The sequence below is a fragment of the Pseudophryne corroboree genome, chromosome 3 (assembly GCF_028390025.1).
Source record: "Pseudophryne corroboree isolate aPseCor3 chromosome 3, aPseCor3.hap2, whole genome shotgun sequence".
Lineage (NCBI taxonomy): Eukaryota > Metazoa > Chordata > Amphibia > Anura > Myobatrachidae > Pseudophryne > Pseudophryne corroboree.
Window position 1 is genome coordinate 712925183 of NC_086446.1, and position 27273 is coordinate 712952455.

General features: G+C 46.0%; 1 protein-coding gene across 1 annotated transcript in view; it reads left to right on the forward strand.

Annotated features, from left to right (window-relative positions):
- Positions 1-27273, forward strand: part of LOC135056676 (disintegrin and metalloproteinase domain-containing protein 9-like) — a 189823-nt gene that overhangs the window by 105657 nt on the left and 56893 nt on the right. The window contains exons 13-16 of the mRNA XM_063962128.1: positions 10426-10515; positions 11947-12142; positions 20284-20389; positions 25100-25274. Of these exons, the coding sequence (XP_063818198.1) occupies positions 10426-10515; positions 11947-12142; positions 20284-20389; positions 25100-25274 (567 nt within the window). The remainder of the gene's footprint in view (positions 1-10425; positions 10516-11946; positions 12143-20283; positions 20390-25099; positions 25275-27273) is intronic.

Genomic DNA, 27273 nt, shown 5'->3' on the forward strand with positions numbered 1-27273 from the left:
ATCACCAACGCTGTTTCCTCTGGAAGAAACACCCTCTGCATTTCCGTGTGGAGGATCAATCCCAGAAAGGACAACCTCCTGGTTGATTCCAAATGTGACTTTGGAAGATTCAGGATCCAGCCATGTTCCCTGAGAAGCTGGGTCGTGAGAGTTATGGATCGTAACAGCTTCTCCTTGGATGATGGTTTTATTAGCAGATCGTCCAGATATTGAATTATGTTCACCCCCTGTCTGCGGAGGAGAATCATCATTTCCACCATCACCTTGGTGAATACCCTCGGTGCTGTGGAGAGGCCGAATGGTAGGGCCTGGAACTGAAAATGACAGTCCAACAGTGCGAATCGAAGATAAGCTTGATGCGGCAGCCAAATCGGAATGTAGAGGTACGCATCCTTGATATCCAGGGATACCAGGAATTCCCCCTCCTCCAGACCTTATATCACTGCCCTTAGAGACTCCATTTTGAACTTGAACTCCCTCAGAAAGGGGTTTAGTGATTTTAAGTTCAGAATGGGCCTGACCGAACCATCTGGTTTCGGTGCAACGGAAAGGTTCGAATAGTTTTGCATATTTAACATATACAAACATATACTTTGTTTTGCATATGAGGTGGTACTGGCACAATGACCTGTGCTTCTACCAACTTCTGGACGGCTTCTTGCAGGACAGTCCTGTCCGCCAGCAGAGCTGGCAAGCCTGATTTGAAAAATCGGTGAGGAGGGAGATTTTAAAATTCCAGCCTGTACCCCTGAGACACAATATCCTGCACCCAGGGGTCCAGGCATGTAGACACCCAGACGTGACTGAAATGCCTGAGTCTCGCTCCCACCGGACCCACCTCTGGGGTGTGCAGTCCACCGACATGCAGAGGACTTTGGTGTACCTGAAGCAGGTTTCTGTTCCTGGGAACCTGCAGCCGCAGGTTTCTTGGACTTGGGCCGACCTCCCCGAAAGAAGGTATTGGACGGCTTGGCCTTTCTGGGCTTGGCAGACCGAAAGGGCTGTGATGTAGCTGAAGAAAAGGGTTTCTTTGGAGCAGGTGTAGCTGAGGGAAGAAAGGTGACTTACCAGCCGTAGCCGTGGAGATCCACGTATCTAACGCTTCCCCAAGAGAGCCTGACCTGTGTAGGGTAGGGTCTCCACACTTCTCCTTGATTCCGCGTCGGCAGACCACTGGCGCAACCACAGTCCTCGATGAGCTGATACAGACATGGAAGAAATTTCCGCAGCCATGGAACCTAGGTCTTTCATGGATTCTACCAGAAATCTTGCCGAATCCTGAATGTTACGTAAAAACAATTCAACATCACATTTCTCCATAGTATCCAAGTCTTCAAGTAACGTGCCTGACCACTTTACTATAGCTTTGGCAATCCATGCACTGGCAATAGTGGGACGTAGGATTGCCCCAGAAGCTGTGTACATGGATTTGAGCGTATTATCAATTTTACGATCAGCCGGCTCTTTCAAGGCGGTAGATCCTTGAACAGGTAAAACCACCTTTTTTGAGAGTCTGGATACTGACGCGTTAACAATAGGCGGGTTTTCCCATTTTTTCCTATCCTCTGCCGGGAAAGGAAAAGCCACTAGAACCCTTTTAGGTTAGAGATGTGCACTTGAAATTTTTCGGGTTTTGTGTTTTGGTTTTGGGTTCGGTTCCGCGGCCGTGTTTTGGGTTCGACCGCGTTTTGGCAAAACCTCACCGAATTTTTTTTGTCGGATTCGGGTGTGTTTTGGATTCGGGTGTTTTTTTCAAAAAACACTAAAAAACAGCTTAAATCATAGAATTTGGGGGTCATTTTGATCCCAAAGTATTATTAACCTCAAAAACCATAATTTCCACTCATTTTCAGTCTATTCTGAACACCTCACACCTCACAATATTATTTTTAGTCCTAAAATTTGCACCGAGGTCGCTGGATGACTAAGCTAAGCGACCCTAGTGGCCGACACAAACACCTGGCCCATCTAGGAGTGGCACTGCAGTGTCACGCAGGATGGCCCTTCCAAAAAACACTCCCCAAACAGCACATGACGCAAAGAAAAAAAGAGGCGCAATGAGGTAGCTGTGTGAGTAAGCTAAGCGACCCTAGTGGCCGACACAAACACCTGGCCCATCTAGGAGTGGCACTGCAGTGTCACGCAGGATGGCCCTTCCAAAAAACACTCCCCAAACAGCACATGACGCAAAGAAAAAAAGAGGCGCAATGAGGTAGCTGTGTGAGTAAGCTAAACGACCCTAGTGGCCGACACAAACACCTGGCCCATCTAGGAGTGGCACTGCAGTGTCACGCAGGATGGCCCTTCCAAAAAACACTCCCCAAACAGCACATGACGCAAAGAAAAAAAGAGGCGCAATGAGGTAGCTGTGTGAGTAAGCTAAGCGACCCTAGTGGCCGACACAAACACCTGGCCCATCTAGGAGTGGCACTGCAGTGTCACGCAGGATGGCCCTTCCAAAAAACACTCCCCAAACAGCACATGACGCAAAGAAAAAAAGAGGCGCAATGAGGTAGCTGTGTGAGTAAGCTAAGCGACCCTAGTGGCCGACACAAACACCTGGCCCATCTAGGAGTGGCACTGCAGTGTCATGCAGGATGGCCCTTCCAAAAAACACTCCCCAAACAGCACATGACGCAAAGAAAAAAAGAGGCGCAATGAGGTAGCTGTGTGAGTAAGCTAAGCGACCCTAGTGGCCGACACAAACACCTGGCCCATCTAGGAGTGGCACTGCAGTGTCACGCAGGATGGCCCTTCCAAAAAACACTCCCCAAACAGCACATGACGCAAAGAAAAAAAGAGGCGCAATGAGGTAGCTGTATGAGTAAGCTAAGCGACCCTAGTGGCCGACACAAACACCTGGCCCATCTAGGAGTGGCACTGCAGTGTCACGCAGGATGGCCCTTCCAAAAAACACTCCCCAAACAGCACATGACGCAAAGAAAAAAAGAGGCGCAATGAGGTAGCTGTGTGAGTAAGCTAAGCGACCCTAGTGGCCGACACAAACACCTGGCCCATCTAGGAGTGGCACTGCAGTGTCACGCAGGATGGCCCTTCAAAACAATACTCCCCAAACAGCACATGACGCAAATAAAAATTAAAGAAAAAAGAGGTGCAAGATGGAATTGTCCTTGGGCCCTCCCACCCACCCTTATGTTGTATAAACAGGACATGCACACTTTAACCAACCCATCATTTCAGTGACAGGGTCTGCCACATGACTGTGACTGAAATGACGGGTTGGTTTGGACCCCCACCAAAAAAGAAGCAATTAATCTCTCCTTGCACAAACTGGCTCTACAGAGGCAAGATGTCCACCTCATCATCATCCTCCGATATATCACCGTGTACATCCCCCTCCTCACAGATTATCAATTCGTCCCCACTGGAATCCACCATCTCAGCTCCCTGTGTACTTTGTGGAGGCAATTGCTGCTGGTCAATGTCTCCACGGAGGAATTGATTATAATTCATTTTAATGAACATCATCTTCTCCACATTTTCTGGAAGTAACCTCGTACGCCGATTGCTGACAAGGTGAGCGGTGGCACTAAACACTCTTTCGGAGTACACACTTGTGGGAGGGCAACTTAGGTAGAATAAAGCCAGTTTGTGCAAGGGCCTCCAAATTGCCTCTTCTTCCTGCCAGTATAAGTACGGACTGTCTGACGTGCCTACTTGGATGCGGTCACTCATATAATCCTCCACCATTCTTTCAATGGGGAGAGAATCATATGCAGTGACAGTAGACGACATGTCCGTAATCGTTGTCAGGTCCTTCAGTCCGGACCAGATGTCAGCATCAGCAGTCGCTCCAGACTGCCCTGCATCACCGCCAGCGGGTGGGCTCGGAATTCTGAGCCTTTTCCTCGCACTCCCAGTTGCGGGAGAATGTGAAGGAGGAGATGTTGGCAGGTCGCGTTCCGCTTGACTTGACAATTTTCTCACCAGCAGGTCTTTGAACCCCAGCAGACTTGTGTCTGCCGGAAAGAGAGATCCAAGGTAGGTTTTAAATCTAGGATCGAGCACGGTGGCCAAAATGTAGTGATCTGATTTCAACAGATTGACCACCCGTGAATCCTTGTTAAGCGAATTAAGGGCTCCATCCACAAGTCCCACATGCCTAGCGGAATCGCTCCGTGTTAGCTCCTCCTTCAATGTCTCCAGCTTCTTCTGCAAAAGCCTGATGAGGGGAATGACCTGACTCAGGCTGGCAGTGTCTGAACTGACTTCACGTGTGGCAAGTTCAAAGGGCAGCAGAACCTTGCACAACGTTGAAATCATTCTCCACTGCGCTTGAGACAGGTGCATTCCACCTCCTATATCGTGCTGAATTGTATAGGCTTGAATGGCCTTTTGCTGCTCCTCCAACCTCTGAAGCATATATAGGGTTGAATTCCACCTCGTTACCACTTCTTGCTTCAGATGATGGCAGGGCAGATTCAGGCGTTTTTGGTGTTGCTCCAGTCTTCTGTACGTGGTGCCTGTACGCCGAAAGTGTCCCGCAATTCTTCTGGCCACCGACAGCATCTCTTGCACGCCCCTGTCGTTTTTTTAAAAATTCTGCACCACCAAATTCAAGGTATGTGCAAAACATGGGACGTGCTGGAATTTGCCCATATTTAATGCACACACAATATTGCTGGCGTTGTCCGATGCCACAAATCCACAGGAGAGTCCAATTGGGGTAAGCCATTCCGCGATGATCTTCCTCAGTTGCCGCAAGAGGTTTTCAGCTGTGTGCGTATTCTGGAAACCGGTGATACAAAGCGTAGCCTGCCTAGGAAAGAGTTGGCGTTTGCGAGATGCTGCTACTGGTGCCGCCGCTGCTGTTCTTGCGGCGGGAGTCCATACATCTACCCAGTGGGCTGTCACAGTCATATAGTCCTGACCCTGCCCTGCTCCACTTGTCCACATGTCCGTGGTTAAGTGGACATTGGGTACAACTGCATTTTTTAGGACACTGGTGAGTCTTTTTCTGACGTCCGTGTACATTCTCGGTATCGCCTGCCTAGAGAAGTGGAACCTAGATGGTATTTGGTAACGGGGGCACACTACCTCAAGAAATTGTCTAGTTCCCTGTGAACTAACGGCGGATACCGGACGCACGTCTAACAGCAACATAGTTGTCAAGGCCTCAGTTATCCGCTTTGCAACAGGATGACTGCTGTGATATTTCATCTTCCTCGCAAAGGACTGTTGGACAGTCAATTGCTTGGTGGAAGTAGTAAAAGTGGGCTTACGACTTCCCCTCTGGGATGACCATCGACTCCCAGCAGCAACAACAGCAGCGCCAGCAGCAGTAGGCGTTACACGCAAGGATGCATCTGAGGAATCCCAGGCAGGAGAGGACTCGTCAGAATTGCCAGTGACATGGCCTGCAGGACTATTGGCATTCCTGGGGAAGGAGGAAATTGACACTGAGGGAGTTGGTGGGGTGGTTTGCGTGAGCTTGGTTACAAGAGGAAGGGATTTACTGGTCAGTGGACTGCTTCCGCTGTCGCCCAAAGTTTTTGAACTTGTCACTGACTTATTATGAATGCGCTGCAGGTGACGTATAAGGGAGGATGTTCCGAGGTGGTTAACGTCCTTACCCCTACTTATTACAGCTTGACAAAGGCAACACACGGCTTGACAAATGTTGTCCGCATTTCTGTTGAAATACTTCCACACCGAAGAGCTGATTTTTTTGGTATTTTCACCAGGCATGTCAATGGCCATATTCCTCCCACGGACAACAGGTGTCTCCCCGGGTGCCTGACTTAAACAAACCACCTCACCATCAGAATCCTCCTTGTCAATTTCCTCCCCAGCGCCAGCAACACCCATATCCTCCTCATCCTGGTGTACTTCAACACTGACATCTTCAATCTGACTATCAGGAACTGGACTGCGGGTGCTCCTTCCAGCACTTGCAGGGGGCGTGCAAATGGTGGAAGGCGCATGCTCTTCACGTCCAGTGTTGGGAAGGTCAGGCATCGCAACCGACACAATTGGACTCTCCTTGTGGATTTGGGATTTCGAAGAACGCACAGTTCTTTGCGGTGCTTTTGCCAGCTTGAGTCTTTTCATTTTTCTAGCGAGAGGCTGAGTGCTTCCATCCTCATGTGAAGCTGAACCACTAGCCATGAACATAGGCCAGGGCCTCAGCCGTTCCTTACCACTCCGTGTGGTAAATGGCATATTGGCAAGTTTACGCTTCTCCTCCGACAATTTTATTTTAGATTTTTGAGTCCTTTTTTTACTGATATTTGGTGTTTTGGATTTTACATGCTCTGTACTATGACATTGGGCTTCGGCCTTGGCAGACGACGTTGCTGGCATTTCATCGTCTCGGCCATGACTAGTGGCAGCAGCTTCAGCACGAGGTGGAAGTCGATCTTGATCTTTCCCTAATTTTGGAACCTCAACATTTTTGTTCTCCATATTTTAATAGGCACAACTAAAAGGCACCTCAGGTAAACAATGGAGATGGATGGATACTAGTATACTTATGGATGGACGAGCGACTGCCGACACAGAGGTAGCTACAGCCGTGGACTACCGTACTGTGTCTGCTGCTAATATAGACTGGATGATAATGAGATAAAATTAAAATATATATATATATCACACTAGTACTGCAGCCGGACAGGTATATATATTATGTAATGACGGACCTGCTGGACACTGTCTGTCAGACTCAGCACTGCAGACTCCTAAAGTAAGCTACTAGTATCAAGAAGATAGAAAAAAAAAAAACCACGGGTAGGTGGTATACAATTATGGATGGACGAGCGACTGCCGACACAGAGGTAGCTACAGCCGTGGACTACCGTACTGTGTCTGCTGCTAATATAGACTGGATGATAATGAGATAAAATTAAAATATATATATATATCACACTAGTACTGCAGCCGGACAGGTATATATTATGTAATGACGGACCTGCTGGACACTGTCTGTCAGACTCAGCACTGCAGACTCCTAAAGTAAGCTACTAGTATCAAGAAGATAGAAAAAAAAAAAAACACGGGTAGGTGGTATACAATTATGGATGGACGAGCGACTGCCGACACAGAGGTAGCTACAGCCGTGGACTACCGTACTGTGTCTGCTGCTAATATAGACTGGATGATAATGAGATAAAATTAAAATATATATATATATATATCACACTAGTACTGCAGCCGGACAGGTATATATTATGTAATGACGGACCTGCTGGACAATGTCTGTCAGACTCAGCACTGCAGACTCCTAAAGTAAGCTACTAGTATCAAGAAGATAGAAAAGAAAAAAAAACCACGGGTAGGTGGTATACAATTATGGATGGACGAGCGACTGCCGACACAGAGGTAGCTACAGCCGTGGACTACCGTACTGTGTCTGCTGCTAATATAGACTGGATGATAAGGAGATAAAATTAAAATATATATATATATCACACTAGTACTGCAGCCGGACAGGTATATATTATGTAATGACGGACCTGCTGGACACTGTCTGCAGAATGCGTTTATAAAAACACCACACGACGAGTGTTTAACTTTTTCAGGCAGACAATCACAATATACTGGTGGTCAGCAGACAATCACAATACTGGTGGTCAGTGGTCACTGGTCAGTCACACTGGCAGTGGCACTCTGGCAGCAAAAGTGTGCACTGTACTTAAGTGCAGTCAGATAATGATATACAGTATATGATGCAGCACACTGGGCTGAGCACAGATATGGTATGTGTGACTGTGTCACACTGTGTATCGTTTTTTTTCAGGCAGAGAACGGATTAATTAAACTGGTGGCACTGGTCACTGGTCACACTATCAGCAGCAAGTAGTACTCCTCCTATATGCTCCCCAAAATTTGTGTCTCTCTCTAGTACTCTAGTCACTCTAAACGGAGAGGACGCCAGCCATGTCCTCTCCCTATCAATCTCAATGCACGTGTGAAAATGGCGGCGACGCGCGGCTCCTTATATAGAATCCGAGTCTCGCGATAGAATCCGAGCCTTGCGAGAATCCGACAGAGGGATGATGACGTTCGGGCGCGCTCGGGTTAACCGAGCAAGGCGGGAAGATCCGAGTCGCTCGGCCCCGTGTAAAAAAAACTGAAGTTCGGGCGGGTTCGGATTCCGAGGAACCGAACCCGCTCATCTCTATTTTAGGTATCTGTAATTTTTTTATCCGGGTTTTCCCAAGCCCTTTCAAAAATAGCATTTAATTCCTTTGACGCAGGGAAGGTTAGCGAGGCTTTCTTATTTTCAGTGAAGTAAGCCTCCTCAACCTGCTCAGATGTTGTATCAGCAATATTCAACACATCTCTTATAGCCTCTATCATCAACTGCACCCCTTTAGCAAGAGATGCTGTTCCCCGCAACACATCCCCTGCAGTGTCAGAATCAGTATCCGTATCATCCTGCATGATCTGCGCAAAAGCACGTTTATGTGAATATACAGAGGGGAGCCCTGAGGTACCAGAACTGGGCCAGACTGCCGTAGAGTTCTGTAAAGCCTGAGTTACAGATTCATTTTGTGCAACCCTATTTGAAACCTAAGAAATCATAGACTTGATAGAGGATAACCACTCAGGCTCCCTTGCTGGTATCTGTGCTAAACCAGTGCAATCCTGATTACATGGAATGGGATCTTCCTGAGAGGACATATCCTCTGCAGCATATAACACAGAGTCCCTGGACATTGCTTAATGGAGACCACAGACACTCCACACACACGCAGGGGAGGACAGACAGAGTTTCACCCTCAAGAATGGCAAGAGAGACACAGAGATTGGAGCCAACCCACACACAGTGCTTTTAATGTAAAGGGAGACCCCTACTAGCGCTGACTGTGCACCTTAATAGGTTATACAGTCTTAATGCAGCCTCCGACCCCTTCTACAACCCCCTGGTACCGTGAGAGATAGCTGGAGTTGCTGTGGAGGGACTTGCTCTTCCTGGACAGCGCTGTGCAGGCAGGAAAATGGCGCTGAAACGCTGCTGTGTCTGCTATGAGAAGAAGTTCCGCCCCCAAAATGGCGCTGTCTTGCCGCTCTTCACAAGGATTATATTGGCCTGAGGTTAAGTGCTGGCTGAGATCCACGGACCCCGACAGGCTTGCTGACCAGTGTAGGGTGTAGGCGCTGGCTCAGGGCGCCCCTCACAGTGCCGTACTAAGTACCGCTGAGCCTCTAACTGCGCACCTACCCTGTTGCCACCATCTTCGCACCGGCCCCCTGCTTGTTAGGGGGTCAGTGACTCACTCGCCACTGATCTTCAGCTCTGTAAGGGGGTGGCGGCATGCTGCTGGGGTGAGCGATCCCCTGTGGCGGAGAACGATCTATCCCCTCAGGAGCTCAGTGTCCTGTCAGCGGAGATAGTGGCTCAGACCCCGCAGGATGGACACTACTCCCCCCCTTAGTCCCCCAAAGCAGGGAGGCTGTTGCCAGCAGACTCCCTGTAAAATAATAAACTCTAAAGAACAAACTTTACTAAAGAAGCTCTGTAGAGCTCCCCTAGCTGTGACCGGCTCCTCCGGACACATTCTCTAAACTGAGTCTGGTAGGAGGGGCATAGAGGGAGGAGCCAGCCCACACTCTCAAACTCTTAAAGTGCCAATGGCTCCTGGTGGACCCGTCCATACCCCATGGTACTAATGTGGACCCCAGCATCCCCTAGTACGTAAGAGAAAGATTTTATATGTGTATTATCCACAAGTGATATGAATCAAGTGAAGTGTAATTGTTATTTAAGCAAGCCTCTTGTGTATTGATTTTTTAGAAGCACACACAGATTTGTATGTAGATCATTTTTCTACACACAAAACATTTCATTATTTCACTAACACTAACCCCAATTTCATGTGTCGACGTTCTGTCTGTTGACATTTGGAATGAAATTCTGTACGGCCCAGCTGTATTATAAATCACATGCAGGGACAGGGGCTACAAAAGGAGCCCATCCTTGCTATGTGTAAAGTAAAGTGATCTCTGGTGCGATCACTTTACTTTGTGCCGCGGGACCCCCAGTTGCTACTGCACATGAGCAGTAATCAGTCTACGCAAGCAGGAGTGGCTGTTGCCGGGAAGGTATCCAGAGGATCCCTCTCCCAGTAAAACTACAATTGCAAATGTCATCTTAAGATGGCGTTAGCTACCAGGGCCAAGCTCCAGAATGCTTTGCTTGGTAAATTTCACAATATAGCAGACCCATGGAAACCTATAAGGGTGCTATTGATTGGAAACAGAGGAACCGCAGCAGATATTAACCCCTGTAACACATCCAGGGGGTGCTTACATTTTGTGGGTATCCACCGAAAATAAAAACATCCGTTTTTGTGGGTTTCCCCGCAAAATTTGTTTAATAAATATGCCCATTTGAGTTTTAATATTGTTCAAAGTAAGTGCATTGCATAAATAAACTTATGGAATTTATTTGCTTTCTTGTAGCAATGTACGAACCCATGTTGCATCGCTGCCACCTGCAGGCTAACTAGTGGATCTCAGTGTGCCCAAGGATTGTGTTGTGACAAATGCCAGGTAACATTTCTGACTTTGTACATTTATAAAGCACCAGCAATTTACATACAAGCCTTGTACATTAGTTTTCTTCTGATAACGTTTTAGATAATATATGAAAAATTATTTTCAAATGAAAGATATTAAATTATTTTAAAATCATGAACAATTCAACCATACTTGCCTACCTGACCCTCTCCATGAGGGAGAAAATGCTCTGTTCCTGGACTTTCCTGGCATTGTATGATTGCCATCACCTGTGGTGAAACACCTTTCTTATCAATGAACTAGCTCACCACAGGTGATGGCAATCATACATTACCAGGAAAGTCCAGGAACAGAGCATTTTCTCCCTCATGGAGAGGGTCAGGTAGGCATGTATGAACTCAACCCATGTTGATGCAATATACCCATACTTGCCTACCTGACCCTCTCCATGAGGGAGAAAATGCTCTGTTCCTGGACTTTCCTGGTAATGTATGATTGCCATCACCTGTGGTGAAACACCTTTCTCATCCATTAACTAGCTCACCACAGGTGATGGCAATCATACATTACCAGGAAAGTCCAGGAACAGAGCATTTTCTCCCTCATGGAGAGGGGCAGGTAGGCAAGTATGAATATACCATGATGGATTCCCTAGGGATTTTGCCTTGGCAAGGGGGCCTTTAGGGAGCTTGGGGAGCAGGTACTAATTAACCAGGGCCGGGCCAGTTGGAAGGTCCTGGCAGGGTTCCAGACCAGCTTCTGTGGGGTACAAATGGAATTCTCATTGAGCATATGATGGCTCCTAAAGGTCTCCTTTTAGGACACGCATACCGGTACTTGTTTTAGAAAAATATATTCTCAGTCTGATTTTGTGAAAGTAACAGTAGAAGAGCAGATGAAAGTTAATCATCCATGGGTTTATTAAGGCATCCAACAAAACGGCTGCACTCTTTCAGGCAACACAGTGCTCTTTATGAAGCTGCCAGCATGGAAAAGCAGCTGGTTTAAATGTTTATTGCTCTAATTCGGTTGGACTATGTAATTAATAAGTAACTTACACCAACACCAGCCCATGTAAACCTTGGAAGTAGGCCTGGTCATAGAGGAGCAAGCCAAAAGCTCACATCTGGTTTTGAGTCGCTAAGGCACCCCGACGGTCCAGGTTTTAGGTATACCCATGGCTCAGCACAGATGGTTAAATCAAATTGACTGAGGTGCTAATAAAGTCACCTGTGGCCAAGCATGGATAAACTTAAAACCTGGATTATTGAGGTGCCTTGAGGACCGTGTTTGAGAACCTCTGCTCTAAGGATAGATCAGTCAACAGGTCTTCTAGGGTGGGATGGCAAACTGAAAAAGCTGCATCAGTCATTACAAGTTTGATAAGATACTTTATTGTTACCCTTTGAAGAGAAAAAAATTGCTGTAAAGAATCCTCTATTGATTTGAGTTTTACACTTTTAGTTCAAGGTCGCAAGTACAGTTTGCCGTCCTGCTGCTGACTCCTGTGATTTTCCGGAGTACTGCAATGGGTCACATGCCCTGTGCCCTGTAGATGTGTATTTAATGAATGGATATCCTTGCAACAACTTACAGTCTTATTGCTATGGTGGAGTATGTCAGACCTACGATGCACAGTGCCAGACTCTTTTTGGCCCAGGTAAGTCCAATTTTTGTTTGCCATGCCCATAACAGGTCATAAATTGAATCATGTCTCCCTTGTGGATCTCCTGACTAAACTTCAATTGTCTAGTAGTTATGATACATTCCTATATCATTGACGTACTAAGGGTCCATGTTTGTCAGGTCCTACCCATATTGAGGACTGGTCAATTAATTGGTATCCGGTCTTTATGTCAACAGCACTTAGATCGACACTCATTAGGTCGACCACTATTGGTCGACATGCATTACGCTGACACGGTCACTAGGTCAATATGGCAAAGGTCGACATGAGTTTTGCACAATGTTTTTCTTTTTTTTTTTTTTACTTTTTCATACTTTACAATCCATGTAGACTACGATTCGGAATAGTAACCTGTGCTGAGCACAGCGGTAGCCAATTAAGGCACCTTGACCAAAGCATAGCGAGCGAAGCGAGCCATGCAAGGGGACACGGTGCACTAATGGGTTCCCGGTCACTTTACGAAGAAAACGACACCCAAAAAATATAAAAACTCATGTCGATCTTATCCATGTCGACCTATTTCAGGTGTCGACCTAGTCACTGTCTACCAATAGTAGTCAACCTAATGACTGTCAACCTAGTTACTGTCGATGCTATGATCCACACCCCAATTAATTAGTGACTGGCTCCTTATTTCCCCTGTGATTCTGGAAGAAAATCTGGGAATCATGCACAATTTGCAGATCCTGAAAACCAAAACTGAGGAACATTACAGTGCTGGACTGGGAAATAAAGGACTAATGGAGAAATCAATTAGAGGACAACAGAGCAGCTTTGCAGCAGAGGGGTGGGGGTACCATTTTACAAAAAATATACGTTATGGTTAGAACTTACCGTTGATAACAGTATTTCTCCTAAGTCCACAGGTTCCACAGGATACATTGGGATATGGTGGAGCGACAGCGGATTTGCAGCAAACGGTCAAAGCTTTTCGGTCTCCCAGCATGCAACGAGCCCGTCCATATATCCCGCCTCCTGGCTCAGGCAAATCAGTTGTTTTCCAAAGCTGAAGGGAGGAGCATCGGTATCCGTTCAGTTGGTCGACATTGACATGGACGAATAGTCGACACACGAAAATGGTTGACACGTGAAAGGTCGACACATGAAAAGGTCGCCATGAGTTTTTCACATTTCTTTTCTTTTTTGGAACTTTTTCATACTTTCCGATCCACGTGGACTACGATTGGGAACGGTAACCTGTGCCAAGCGCAGCGGTAGTGGAGTGAGGCACCTTGCCCGTGCACTAATTGGGGGTTCCCCGTCACTTTACGCAGAAAACTACACCAAAAAAGTAAAAAAAAAAACTCATGTCGACCTTTTCATGTGTCGACTATTTGTCCATGCTGACCATGTAAATGTTGACTATTAGTGGTCGACCTAATGAGTGTCGACCTTAACACCGTCGACCATTCATACCGGAACCAGGAGCATCATGGTGAGCCCTAATCATGCGAGAAGAACACACATGCACACCCTTCCGTACAAGATGGAAGAGGTTAGTGAGTAAAAGGATAGGGTTAGGGTGGGATCCATGTGGAACCTGTGGACTTAGGAGAAATACTGTTATCAACGGTAAGTTCTTACCATAACCTTATATTTCTCATACAGGGTCCACAGGGTATTCACAGGATACATTGGGATGTCACAAAGCAATTTAGTGGTGGGGACGCTCCTGATTAGACAGGAGAATCCTTTGCCCTAATTCAGCATCCTGAAAGGCAAAGGTATCAAGGCATAATGTCTAACGAATGTGTAAATGGAGAACATGTGTCTACCTAACATATCTACTCTGCTGAAACAGCACATTGTGCTGTCCATAATGACCTACCTTACAAGTAGAATGAGCAGAGACATTAGCCTGAAACAGGGAGATCAGCTTGAGAATATGCTTCTGAAATTTTCTTCCAAAGCCACTTCACCAGTGTTTGCTTATCCGCAGGCTATCCTCTCCTGAGAAATTCATAGAGAATGAAGAGAGTATCTGTCTTTCTGATGGCACTGGTATGATCCACGTAAATCCTTAAGGCATGGACTACATCCAACGTTGCATCTCCCACAGCAAAGTCCTGCCTCCAGAAGACCGAGACTCCATTTTCTTCATTGAGATGTAATCTAGAAACCACCTTAGGAAGATACCCCGATTTGGTTCGAAGAACTGCTCTGTCTGGATAAAAAAATCAGAAATGGAGGATGGCATAACAATGCCCCTAAATCTGAAATTCTTCTAACTGAAGCAAAAAGTCACTAAAAAGAGAACTTTAGCTGTCAACCATTTAAGATCCAATCTTTCAAGTGTTCAAATGTGACAACCTGAAGGGCCTTTAGGACTAACTTAAATGTCAAGGCACTGTAGGAAAAACAAAAGGAGATTGAATGTGTCGCATTCCTTGGAAAAAAGTGTGCACGTCCTGTAGGTTAACAATTTTCTTTTTGGAACCATACAGTCAATGCTGACACTTGTGCTCTCAAGGAAGTCAATCATAACCTTTATGCATTCCTGCCTGAAGGAATGCTAAGACTCTGGAAACTCTGAAAAAGCAAGGGTCACATTTTTGATCCCTACATCATTGAATATAGGCTTGCCATATTTGGTGATAAATGCGAGCTGAGGAAATTTTCCTTGCTCTGAATAATTACCTGTTGTGAGAGTCCTCTTGCTATCAGGATGGAGTCTCGAGAGTCATTTCGTCAAAGACAGTCCATCCAGGTGTTTGTGATAACCAGGACCCTGAGATGATAGATCTGGCCGTTGAAGGAGTAGGAATGGAGCATCCATCGACATCCTCTGCAGATCTGTGTATCAATGTCTTCTGGACCAAGCTGGAGCTATTAGTATCACAGCACCCTTACCTTGTCTTACCTTTTGTATCACCCTATATCACAAGGCGATTGGTGGAAACACATAAACCAGACGAAAGTTGACAAGTAAATCACAAGATCGCTCTGGGATTTGTTCTTGACCTGTATGCGAAACCTTTGTTGTTCTGACAGGATGGCATGAGATGTATCTCCGGTAACCCCCATTATCTTGCCAGAGTTTTTAAGACTTAGGGGTGTAAGTCCATACATTTACCTGAATGGCTAGTTGCCTGAGAAAAGCTGCTTCTCAGTTTAGGACTGCCGGAATGAGTACTGCGGACAAGGCTGGATAACAAAGTTCTGTCCACCTTAAAGTGTGACTTACCTTCTTCATTATGTTCTGGCTGCGAGATCCTCCCTGATGGTTGAGGTACACCACTGCCATTGCATGTTTGAGCAGATTCTATCTGGATTCATCAGAAGGATATTCTTTGCTTGAATAAATGCCATATATATGGCCCAAGGTTCCAATATATTTATTGGCAGGCAACATTTTCCCTTGGTCCACTGCCCCTGGAAGCAACTCCTTCCTGACACTTCACCCCAGCCCTACAGGCTGGCATCCATTGTCAGAGTTGCCATCTGCTATTGACCTCCTAACTTTTGAGGAAGGCCATTATCTGCGCTTTTATTGTCTGATGAAAACCTTTCTACTAGGAAATGATCAGACAATGCAGATGTATTTAATGGAAGTAAGTATACTCAATCATGTCCATTGTCTACACCATCAAACCCATCACATGCATTACCACGTAAATGGATACCGTTTGACTGTGTAGCAACTCCTGAATCCTTAAGTGAATTTTGGATATTTTGTTCAGAGGTAAATTACTCTGAATATCCCATTCCAACACAGCCCCCAAATAAGTCATCCAATGTGATGGAACCAGAAACGACTTTGCCCAATTTATGAGCCAACCAAATCTCTGTAACAAGCTGTTGTCTATTACAGATGACAGCGAACAATTCCTGAGACTGTGCCAGGATTATTAAGTCATCGAGCTAAGGGTTTTTATAAAATACTTATCTCCTGCTAACAGAGATAAGATGCCATCACTACCATAATTTTGGTGAATACTCTGGGAGCTGTGGTCAGCCCAAATGGTAGGGCCTGAAATAGAGGCTGGAGGATAGCAACCTAACATAGCACTGATGGAACAGTGCTATAGGAACATGTGGATAGCTATCCTGAATTTCCCAGAATGCCCTAAACCTCTTGCTCTGTGACTGAAATAATGGAACTTAAAGTCTCCCTATGGCACCTAAGGTACCCAAAAGTACTTGTTCAGTGCTTTGATATTGAGCATGGGCCAGAATGACCCATTTGCTTCTGGACTAGAAACAGGTTGGAATCAAACCTTGTACTTATTGTGCAGGAGGAACTGATTATCACTCCTGACTGAAGCACCTGAACTGCCTCTTTAATGAGGGTGTTTCCTGAAAACACCTACAGCACTTGGTATTACCAACCAAGTACCAACAAGGATCAACACTGCTTAGCTTCCAAGATCAGATAAGATTGGGCATGTCCAGTGTGGTGTGGCTGTAGATCATACCATGAGATACCACTTTTTGCACACAGACATCTGTAGTAGACTGCTGCCAGCTTTGTGCAAACTGAAGAAACCAGCCTCCCACGCTGGGTCGCCCCAGATGGAGGCCCTCACCATCAGGCTGATGGCTTATCTTCAGGTTTGAAAACCAGTCCTCTGGTAGCCCGATACCTTTTAGTCCAACCAGACTTGTTGGATTGGGACTATTTGCCTTTCACCCTTTCCATTTGCTTTTCCTTGATTCCGAAAGGATTGGAAAGCTGGAAACTAGGCTTGATCCGATTTCAAATACTGTTAATTCTTTACCAAAAGAATATTTCCAGTAACAATTCTGAGTTAGCTTACCATGTACATAGCCAATCCGTTCTGCGAGCTGCTGTCTGAGAGGCAATTGTACCCATATCCAGGTCCGCTTATCACTGCCTGTTTGATATGCATTATGGAATTTTTGCTTTCTAGATGCCATTGAAAGATCCCCTTTCAATGCATCGGACCAGGCTGCCATTGCTTATCGCTATCTGAGCTAAAGCCAAGGCTGGTCTAATGATTGTCCCAGACAAAAGGAAAAAATGGTCTTTAGGAAACCATCGAGTCTCCTATCCGTGACATCATTTATTTATGTTGAAAACAAAAATAATGTAGATTTTCGCACCATTCTAAGATCTGCAAATCTACTTTGGGAGCCACCCTTCTTTTTTAAACAGTCCCCAGCTGGACGAGGATAATTGGAATTCCATTTCCTGGAATTGCAACTTCCTACTGGGCGTAACCCAATATACATTAGCTGTTTTGGGACGTTTAAACACAGCCGCCTTAGTTTCTAACATAGGCTCTGCTGCTTCTGAGGATAGAATGGCTTACATTGCACTAATTAGCTCAGGTATGTCCACTGAGCTGAGACCTTCCAAAGTGCAATGAGTCCTCAGCTAAACATGTGTAGACTGTGAAGATGTTGTATCATGTCTATGTGATTTACTTACCACTGGCCTTTCAGTCTGCCTTTATTAAGAGACTGCCATTCCCTAGGTGGAAACCCCCAGAATGAAAATAGCATGTAAGGGTTTATAGGACAACCTATCGCTGGTATAGGGGCTGGCATTATCTGCTCAGCTACATTGGATAATGTCTGTGCAAAGTAGCCCATGAAGGTTCAACCAGAACCTGTGCCTGCCTCAGTTACTTAAGAGGCTTTGGAGACAACTAAACCATTTTGTACATAATCCCATTGAACCAGTCCTGATGGGTGAACCTAGTTCTACAAGACAACATGAAATGAGTGTTGGTGCTGCTGTGGAAAGTGTATTTTCCTAACCCTTGCCACTCTTAGACATGATAAATAAATCACACACCTTACCGTGTTATTACACAATTTGTGACTGTAGTCACTTTAAAATTTGTTAAAGTGACATACAATCTGACCCTACCCTGCTTTGCACCAGCATTGAGGATCGGAATACACAGAAAACTAACGGAATTTTATAGTAAAGTCAGTAATCACATTAGCAGTTAGTCACAGGTTATACATTAGCATAATAAGCAATATGAGCACATAATCAACTATAAATACATTTCAAGTATGTAGGAGAAACATATTACTGCATTACGTTATATAGGAGTTTTTAACGGATTCAGTTGCACAGCAAAAGAAAACCACAGCAATAGTTATCAGACTCATATGCATCAGGCACTTTATCTAACTATTCGTACTCAAAGGTAGATAGAGACTTAGTGCTGTATTACCCGCTCTGTAGAGTGGGATACAGGGAGCCTCACCCCCCTGCTTCCAGGACAGATCAATATGTTTGTGAATGCTGAGTGGATCCAGACACTACTAGTGTACACAATCACTCTGTGAACCTATAGTGAACACAGATGCCCAAGTGGACACTGACGCACAAGTCACACAGCCGCCTATGCTGTGACTGGGTCCCCTTAGTACATAGCGTCTCAGACGGAAGTGGGAAAACAGTTCATGGTGGTAGACTCGGAGGAAACTGGTCATGAACCATGGGCAGGGGCGACCAAGGGAGCATCTGACCCTGCTGACATCAACCCTAGGTATCGCGACCTCATACTACCCCTGGAGCCTATGATCCCTAAGGCCTAGCGCTGGTGCACTCTCTGTGGCAGCCGCGTCAGCGACTGTTTGGTAGTCTCCTCCAAAACAGTGCAGCTGTGTCCGCGTTCCCCCTCTAAGCGGAACCAATGTCTTGCCTTCTCCCCGTGCTCTGGCCACAGCCTGGTAACGTCTGCTGGACCTGCTAGTATATCCGACACAGACGCCCGCCGAAACAGCACTGTACTCGTGGGTAAGCGTTGTCGTGACCCGGCGGGAGTTGTTGGAGCGACTCTTTCTAAGGTACGTATAAGACGCTTTTTAGAAAGATCACTCGGAAAAAATAGTAAGACTATAAAAATAAGAAAGCTTATGGCTGCTAAAAACAGCAGCCCTCTGACCATGGTCCGGCTCCTGCCACACCAAACGAAAAACTGATTTGACTGAGCCAGGAGGCGGGATATATGGACGGGCCCGTTGCTTGCTGGGAGGCCGAAAAGCTTTGACCGTTTGGTGCAAATCTGCTGTCGCTCTACCATATCCCACGGTATGCAGGAGAAAGTAAATAGAGCAGGTCAGTAGGACTCCCTTCTCCAGCTCCAAGGATGTACTACGTTCTCCCATTATATAATAGCTACACCATATAGATAGACTCCCCTCTCCTGCCATTCATTTGATATAAAAAAAAATGGGTATGTCTATGCTACACTTAAACACCAGGGAGCTATATTGTTACAAGTTCCTCGCTCTGCTCTAGTTGGTTGTCCAAGTTTATGGAATGTTTTAGGCCGTAGGTCCCCTGTGATGTCATTGCATGTTTGGAGGGGCATGTAGTTCCTTTAAGTATGAACTTTGGCCCCATTTCAGCAGCTTGTTGAGTCATTGATTTCAGGTTGTGAGGTCATATACCTTAAGAAATTGGAGTAAGAAAAAACTCTACTACACTGAACATTTTAACAAAGCTCAAGCACAGTCACAGCAAGACTGACCAGTACATATTTCCACCCAAAAACTTGTACTCTGTCACAACCAGGGCCGGATTAAGGTGTGTGGGGGTCCCAGGGGCCAGCCATTTACATAGCCCTCTGGTCTCCAGGTGGCTAGGATTGTTTGCTGTCCAAGGCACTGGCTGGGTTGGCACTGGCTTGGTGCCTCTTGTTTCTCTTGCAGTATATGTCAGCTTGGCTCATCTGAGGACGGGAGAGAATCACAGTGACAGTATCACTGCATCATTAGTAGTCGTCTGCAATGCAACCCTAAAATTGGTGCAGGGACTGGAGGGAGCTGTGTGGGGGGGCCAGACACTGTGGACACGATGGTAGGTGCTCAATGTCGGGTGCTGTGCATGGAGGCCCCATCCCAGTTGCCAGACCAATTATCCAGCACTGGTCACATCATTTATTTTCCTATCCGTTAAACTCCTGATGAATTTAAAGTGATATAAACTGGGAAGGATCCTATAAGGCGAATAAGGAAGTATGGGTTTGGCTTTATGACCTGAGGATACTTCGGATCACATGGGTGTCCTAGGTGTGTAATCACAAAAATCAAAGTGTTAATGTTCCAGTTTGTTAGAGGATCATTTTGGGGTTAGTTCACTTTTTCCACAGTAATAATGACTGTTATTTTAATGTCTTATAACTTAGGTACTAGAAAAGGGAATGATACATGTTTTCAGGTCGTAAATCTTCAAGGAGATCGTTATGGGAACTGTGGGATGGTGTCGGGATCGTACACAAAATGCACACTTAAGTAAGTAATGGTGGGTCGTGTTTGGATTTATTTGGCAATATCTTCAGTACCATTTATCTCTAATGTTTATTAAAATATGTTAGCTTCAGAAAGCTTGTTTCCTCTACCAGCAGACATGACAAGGGGGTACATTTACTAAGAAGACGCTTTTTTTGGTGTATTTAAGCAGGAAATTTAAAACGGCAATATTATTCAATGGCATCCAGACCGTGTTTTGCTTTGAATAGTATTGCCATTTTAATTTTGCTCCTTTAACACTCTGAGCAAGGGCAGCCGGCTTAGTAAATTTACATTTTTAAATGTGAGCAATTCGGTTTCTGGATCCTTAGGTTCTCAAACTCAATTTTCAGGACCCCAAACAGCTTATGTTTTCAAGTTCTCCTCACAGAATCACAAGTGAAATAGTTAGCTCACCTGTGGTTCTTTTAAAATGTGTCAGTGAGTAATGAATACACCTGTACACCTGCCAGGTGACCTGTAAAATGTGAACTGTGTTTGAGGTCCTGAGGACCAAGTTAGAGAACTGCTGATTTAGTCTATATGGTATGAGGGGTGTGATGATATGATATTCCTATGGTTGGGATGCTGGCGGTCACATGACCGACAGCAGCATCCCGACTTTTTGAATACTTACAGGTTAAGTAATAGACCCCTCCCTTGTCCTCTACTCTAAACCTAACCCGCCTGGGGTTGCGGCTAGGGCTAAGATAGTGGGTGGTACCGGCTATGGCTAATCACAGGGTGTAGCGGAATGGCTAAGACTAGGGAATGGGGGGTGGGTGCACAGGCAAATGCGGGGGGGGGGGGGGGGGGGGGGGTCGGGTTGCCTGGAAATCCCCTCCTCTTGGCAGGTGGCTCAAATTAGGACAACAATAGCAATGGTATATAATATGGTAACTAGAGCTGCCGCCACATCATGCAGTGCAAGGGACAGACAGAGCTGCTGCACATGCCCAGTGGTAGCAGCTTCTTCTATAAAGTTTGCTGTGTGTGGGGATCTGAATCCTCAATCTGTGCACTGAACCAGGGAGTAGAAGAGACAAGAGCCACGAGATGGGAGAATGTGTGCTTAGAAAGTGCAGTACCGGTCTTATTACAGTATGTTTGTGCATTTATTTATACATATGTGTATGTATATGTGTGTATATATATATATATATATATATATATATATATATATATATAAACTTTTCCTGACCACTTAACTTATTTATACAGGTTGAGTATCCCTTATCCAAAATGCTTGGGACCAGAGGTATTTTGGATATGGGATTTTTCCGTATTTTGGAATAATTGCATACCATAATGAGATGTCATGGCGATGGGACCCAAGTCTAAGCACAGAATGTATTTATGTTTCATATACACCTTATACACTCAGCCTGAATGTCATTTTAGCCAATATTTTTTATAACTTTGTGCATTAAACAAAGTGTGTCTACATTCACACAATTCATTTATGTTTCTTATACACACAGCCTGAAGGTCATTTAATACAATATTTTTAATAACTTTGTGTATTAAACAAGGTTTGTGTACATTGAGCCATCAAAAAACAAAAGTTTCACTATCTCACTCTCACTCAAAAAAGTCAGTATTTCGGAATATTCCGTATTTCGGATATTTGGATATGGGATACTCAACCTGTATTATATTTAGATATGTTTGCTACATCCTATACTATGTAGACCATCTACAGTGTAAAATATATATTCTGTATTCCATACAGTATACATTGTATAAAAAGAGACCAATGTGTACATTAATGTCCAGGGTCTTTACTAGGTTCTTCTACCGCTTCCCAGACTCCTGCACTTGCTCCAATATTCTGCAGAATGGGAGACTGTCTATTGCATTTGGAATCCCCCTTCTAGAAATCCTGTGTTTGCCACAGATGGGCTGGTAGCTACGGCTAATCCCCACCCCTAAGAGGTGCCTAGCCTTAACCCCTCCTCCCCCCTTCTCCCCCCAGCCCTAACCCTCACCCCAATATTTACATTCGGAATGGAGTCGGTCGCGGTTCCAGCACCAGTATTCCGAGTGGTGTCAGGATGCCTGTGTCAGTCACCTGACCGCTGGCATCCAATGTGAGGAGTTGTTCATATAGAGACGGTTATGCGTGGAGCAGAGAGTAGTCCTAGAGTGGTGGTGGGAGAATGATAGTGTGAAATACATTTTACATTTAGTTTTTTTAACCCTCCTGCAACCAGCAGGACTCATTATCCGCAGCAAAGGGGTTAAGCAGCCACCATAGACGTCTATGGAGACTGTTTTTGTAGAAACATACAGGGCATACTTAATATTTTGCAGGTACCACTGAAAATCCCAAAAATATTTGTAGATACCTACCTAGGCCCCTGTGTGAGCTGCCTCTAGCCAGGAAGTAGCTGCAATACAGGCTGCCAGAAGGAAAAGGTACCACAGCAGAAGCGGTAGAGCCGGACTCAGCCCATCCAGGATTGATGACAGTCTGGTTTTTCCAGTGTAATCCTAAACGGGTGTGAACTCTACAGCTCCAGCTCACCAGCTGGAATGCTCCCCTCTGCTTTCTGTCACATGCAGTCCCCCCCTTCGCCAGTTACGCCTTTGGTCCATTAGATAAGGGGTAATAATAATGTTGAACTCTAATTCCAAGTGGCTTGTAGCAGCTGCAGCTGGTATAGACGATTGTAACTATCTGGTATATTCAATAAGAGTCGGATCCATTCCGACATGCATTAGTCGGAATGGATCCGACAAGCCCTATTGAATGAGCGTCGAAATCCGACTGTCGGATTTGGCCATTCCCTCCTGTCTGTGCTGCTGCTGTCAGCAGCTCCCCATGTGAGATCACAGGGAGCTGCTGGAGGGAGCCACACAGCCGCAGGGGACATCAGAGAGGAGCCGTGTCTTCCACTGACCACTGCTCCAGCTGCCCCCTGCTGGTAAGCACTCTCTCTCCCTCCCTCGCCCCGCTCCCCCTTCTCCTCCTGTTGGTTTTGGCCGCGTTTCCGACAAAAGCACGTGGATCCACGGCTATTCCGCCGATCCACGTGTTTTCCGACAAGTCGGGAATTCCCGACTTGTTGGAAAAAAACAGCCCCTAATGAATAGGTCGGAACCCCTTCCGACCTAAATCTGTCGGAAGCTGCCGTCTTTCCGACAAGACGGCAGCTTCCAACACTTATTGAATACACCCCTGTGTATCCCAATATTCATATGACTTCCAGCACTTAATATATGTGCTATATGGCAGTTCTGGGTGTATCTGAATCAGGGCCGGCGACAGGGGGGCTCAAAGGGGACACCTGTACCGTGCCCCAGGGTTCAGAGGGGCCCCAAGGATACATTGCTCAGTGACCGGCAGGGATGTGAGCCGTCTTGTCCAAATAGGGCACCGAGCTGCAGGCAGTGTGAGCGCAGCTTCAGAGTGACAGGAGCCTCTCACACACAGTGACTGTGCGGCATGAGTGTGCGACCGCTCTTCCGGATCCAGCTCTGATGCAGGCAGTTACGGGACATGGCAGCAGCTCCGCTGGCCAGGATTCCCGTGCCCTGCGCTTGCCTGTTCTGGTGGGGACTGCTGTGTGGGGTTCGGGTCTAGATACTGGGGAGTGCAGCGCAGGTGAGTCTCTCCCTGTGTAAGAGTGGCTTTGTGAGGAGATACAGGGCTTTGGGAAGGGTGTGGGAGCTGGGAATGCAGCATGGGGTCAATGGGGAGAGACAGACTATGGGGTGTGTGGGAGGAAGGAGAGAGGGAGACACAAGGCCGCGGTGTGTGTGTGTGGGTGAGGAAGGAGATATATAAATATGTATATATGTGTATAATTAAAAAAAAAAAATATATATATATATATATATAGCGCAGCAAATTATGATGCACTGTAATACATATATATATATATATATGTATACATATATATACATATGTGTATATATATATATATATATATATATATATATATATTATATATATATAATCTGAGGGGCCCCAGAGATGTCACTGTACCGGGTCCCAAGATTTCTGTTACGAGCACTGATCTGAATTAGCGCATTATTATATAACTGGAGGAGGGGTTTGTGACAGTTGTATATGTGAAGACCTGCGCTTACATTATAACAAGCTTTCCACTGTCTCACCTCCATAGTAAACGACTGCGACAGGTACAGTAGTAGAAATGGTATATCCTAGCATCTAACCAATCGCCCACATAATTACCAGGCTTTCCTCTGGGAGATCCCAGGGGGACCCGCCATGCGGCAGGTCTGACGGGCATCATCACAACCCCTCCCCCACTACACAATGACTTGATTAGGCAAAATTGCAAATTGCCAGCTCTTCATAGCTCTTCATGGGTGGCTCATGTATCAGAAGATACGCGCCCCGAATATGACCATGAGACGCGTGCATTTTACCAACCATTTCCTATACCGCCTCCAAATGGCGACAAAGTTCTCAGTGCGAGCGGGATGTTAGCAGCACGCGCACATTGCAATCACAGCGCATGTGCAGTTTGCTGGTAACCGCTTTTGTTGCGTGAACATCGCCCATTGTGTGTAAACATGAATTAGGCCGGGTGTCCACGTATACATGTCCCCATCCTTTCCCTCGATCTGCCTCTTCAATCACTAGGAACTGCAGGTGTTTGTGAACCCAAGCTGCAAATGACTGTTCACATGGTATAGTATATAATGTGCTGTATTTAATGTACTGTTTTCTCCTGCTTACAGTAACGCTCTCTGTGGGAAAATACAGTGTATGGGAAACTTTAATTCTACCTTGGCACAAAGCATCATTATCAGGAACCTAGGCGGACTGCAGTGCCTCGGTGCAGACTTTAACCTGGGCTCCGATGTACCTGACCCTGCCCTTGTACACCAGGGAACTGCCTGCGGAGAAGGCATGGTAAGCTATTGAATGCCACCAGTGTGTTGTACGTTTCATACTGCGAAGTGTTGCGATGATGAGAGGTAGATGTCACTTTATACAATGTATTAGTTACAACCAATTACACAATAATAACATCAATAATACAAATCATAAAATGGTCCTAGCAAGCAATAAATACAAAAGTAATATATATATAAAAAAACAGCGTGGAAAAGGCGGGACAGTACCCATAAGCATATGCCGGGTCACCTCTATCTGCCCGCTACCCCCACGGCTGCCTAGCTCTGCAATATCCCCCCGTCCTCTCCTCCCACTCTGTCCTGTATGGAGGTGACCCATATGTCAGGTCAAGTCAGCCTGCTGATCACCGGTTACTCCTGCTGCTGGCCCGCTCTGTGTCCTGTGCCCCCTACCCTGTCCTGCTGCTAATACCACTGCTCTGCCCCCCTCCCACCCATCTGAAGCTCCGCGTACATGCACAGACAGGACCTGCGAGGACTGCTGCTTAAGACTGCATCGCGAGAGCCCAGTATTTCACATCGCTTCACCGGAAAGGTAAGTTTACATGAATTGCTATTTAACATAGCTATATATATAGCATAGAACTGATGCGATATATAGTGAAAAGTAACAATTCATATCGCTAGATCTTAGTGTCGGATCCAGCAGGGGGCGATGAGGGCGATCGCCCCCCGTAACTCGGCGACCCAGACCCGTCCACTTGTTACTGCTGGCAGCAGAGGTGGGGGAAGCTGAGTGCAACAGCCGGGATCTGGCCGCATTGACAGGGCAACTGAGACGGCGCTGGGCGGGACCGCCCAGTGTGCACCAGCTACCAGCGGCAGCAGCAGCACAACTCCCCGCACCGCAGCCTAGTTTGCTCCTTCAGCTGCGGAGGAGCTGCCGCCGCTGCCGTGTCTTTCAGATCAGGAACCACAAGGATGAACAACAGGTGAGGGGCGAGGAGAGGAGGGGGAGGCGATTGGCTGGTGTGGAGAGAGCGGTCGGAGTTCTGTCCTGTGGAGAGACAGGGCAGGAGAGACAGGGGGGCCTGTCCCGGCAGATGGAGGAGGAGGAGCGCTGGGTGGATGGAACTCTACTGTATCCTATTGTGTCTGTGTAGTGTATGTACTGTATGGTACATCACTAGTGTCTATGTGCATGGAGTGTTACTAGGGGTTGTGTGTGCTGTATATCACTAGTGTGTGTGTGTTTATTAGTAGTGTATGTATGGTGTATCACTAGTGTGTGTGTGTGTCAGTAGTGTATGTGTGGTATATCACTAGTGTTTGTGTGTGTTAGTGTATGTAGAGTGTATTACGTGTGTGTCAGTAGTGTATGTATGGTGTATCACTAGTGTGTGTGTGAGATAGTAGTGTATGTATGGGACATCACTAGTGTCTGCATGTCCATGGAGTGTTACTAGGGGTTGTGTGTGCTGTGTATCACGTGTGTGTGTGTGTGTGTGTGTGTGTGTGTGTGTGTTATTAGTAGTTTATGTATGGTGTATCACTAGTGTGTGTGTCAGTAGTGTATGTATAGTGTATCACTAGTGTGTGTGTGTGTGTGTGTGTGTGTGTGTATGTGTGTGTTAGCAGTGTATGTATGGTGTATCACTAGTGTGTGTGTGTTAGTAGTGTATGTATAGTTTATCACTAGTGTCTGTGTGTGTTAGTAGTGTGTGTGTTGTATCACTAGTGTTTGTGTGTGTTAGTAGTGTATGTATAGTGTATCACTAGTGTGTGTGTGTGTTAGTAGTGTATGTATAGTGTATCACTAGTGTGTGTGTTAGTAGTGTATGGATGGTGTATCATTAGTGTGTGTGTGTGTGTGTGTGTGTGTGTGTGTGTGTGTGTGTGTGTGTGTGTATGGTGTATCACTCGTGTCTGTGTGTGTGTGTGTCTGTTTTAGTAGTGTATGTATGGTGTATCATGTGTGTGTGGTATATCGTGTGTGTGGGGGGGTGTATCACTAGAGTGTGTGTGTGTGTGTGTGTGTGTGTGTGTGTGAGTAG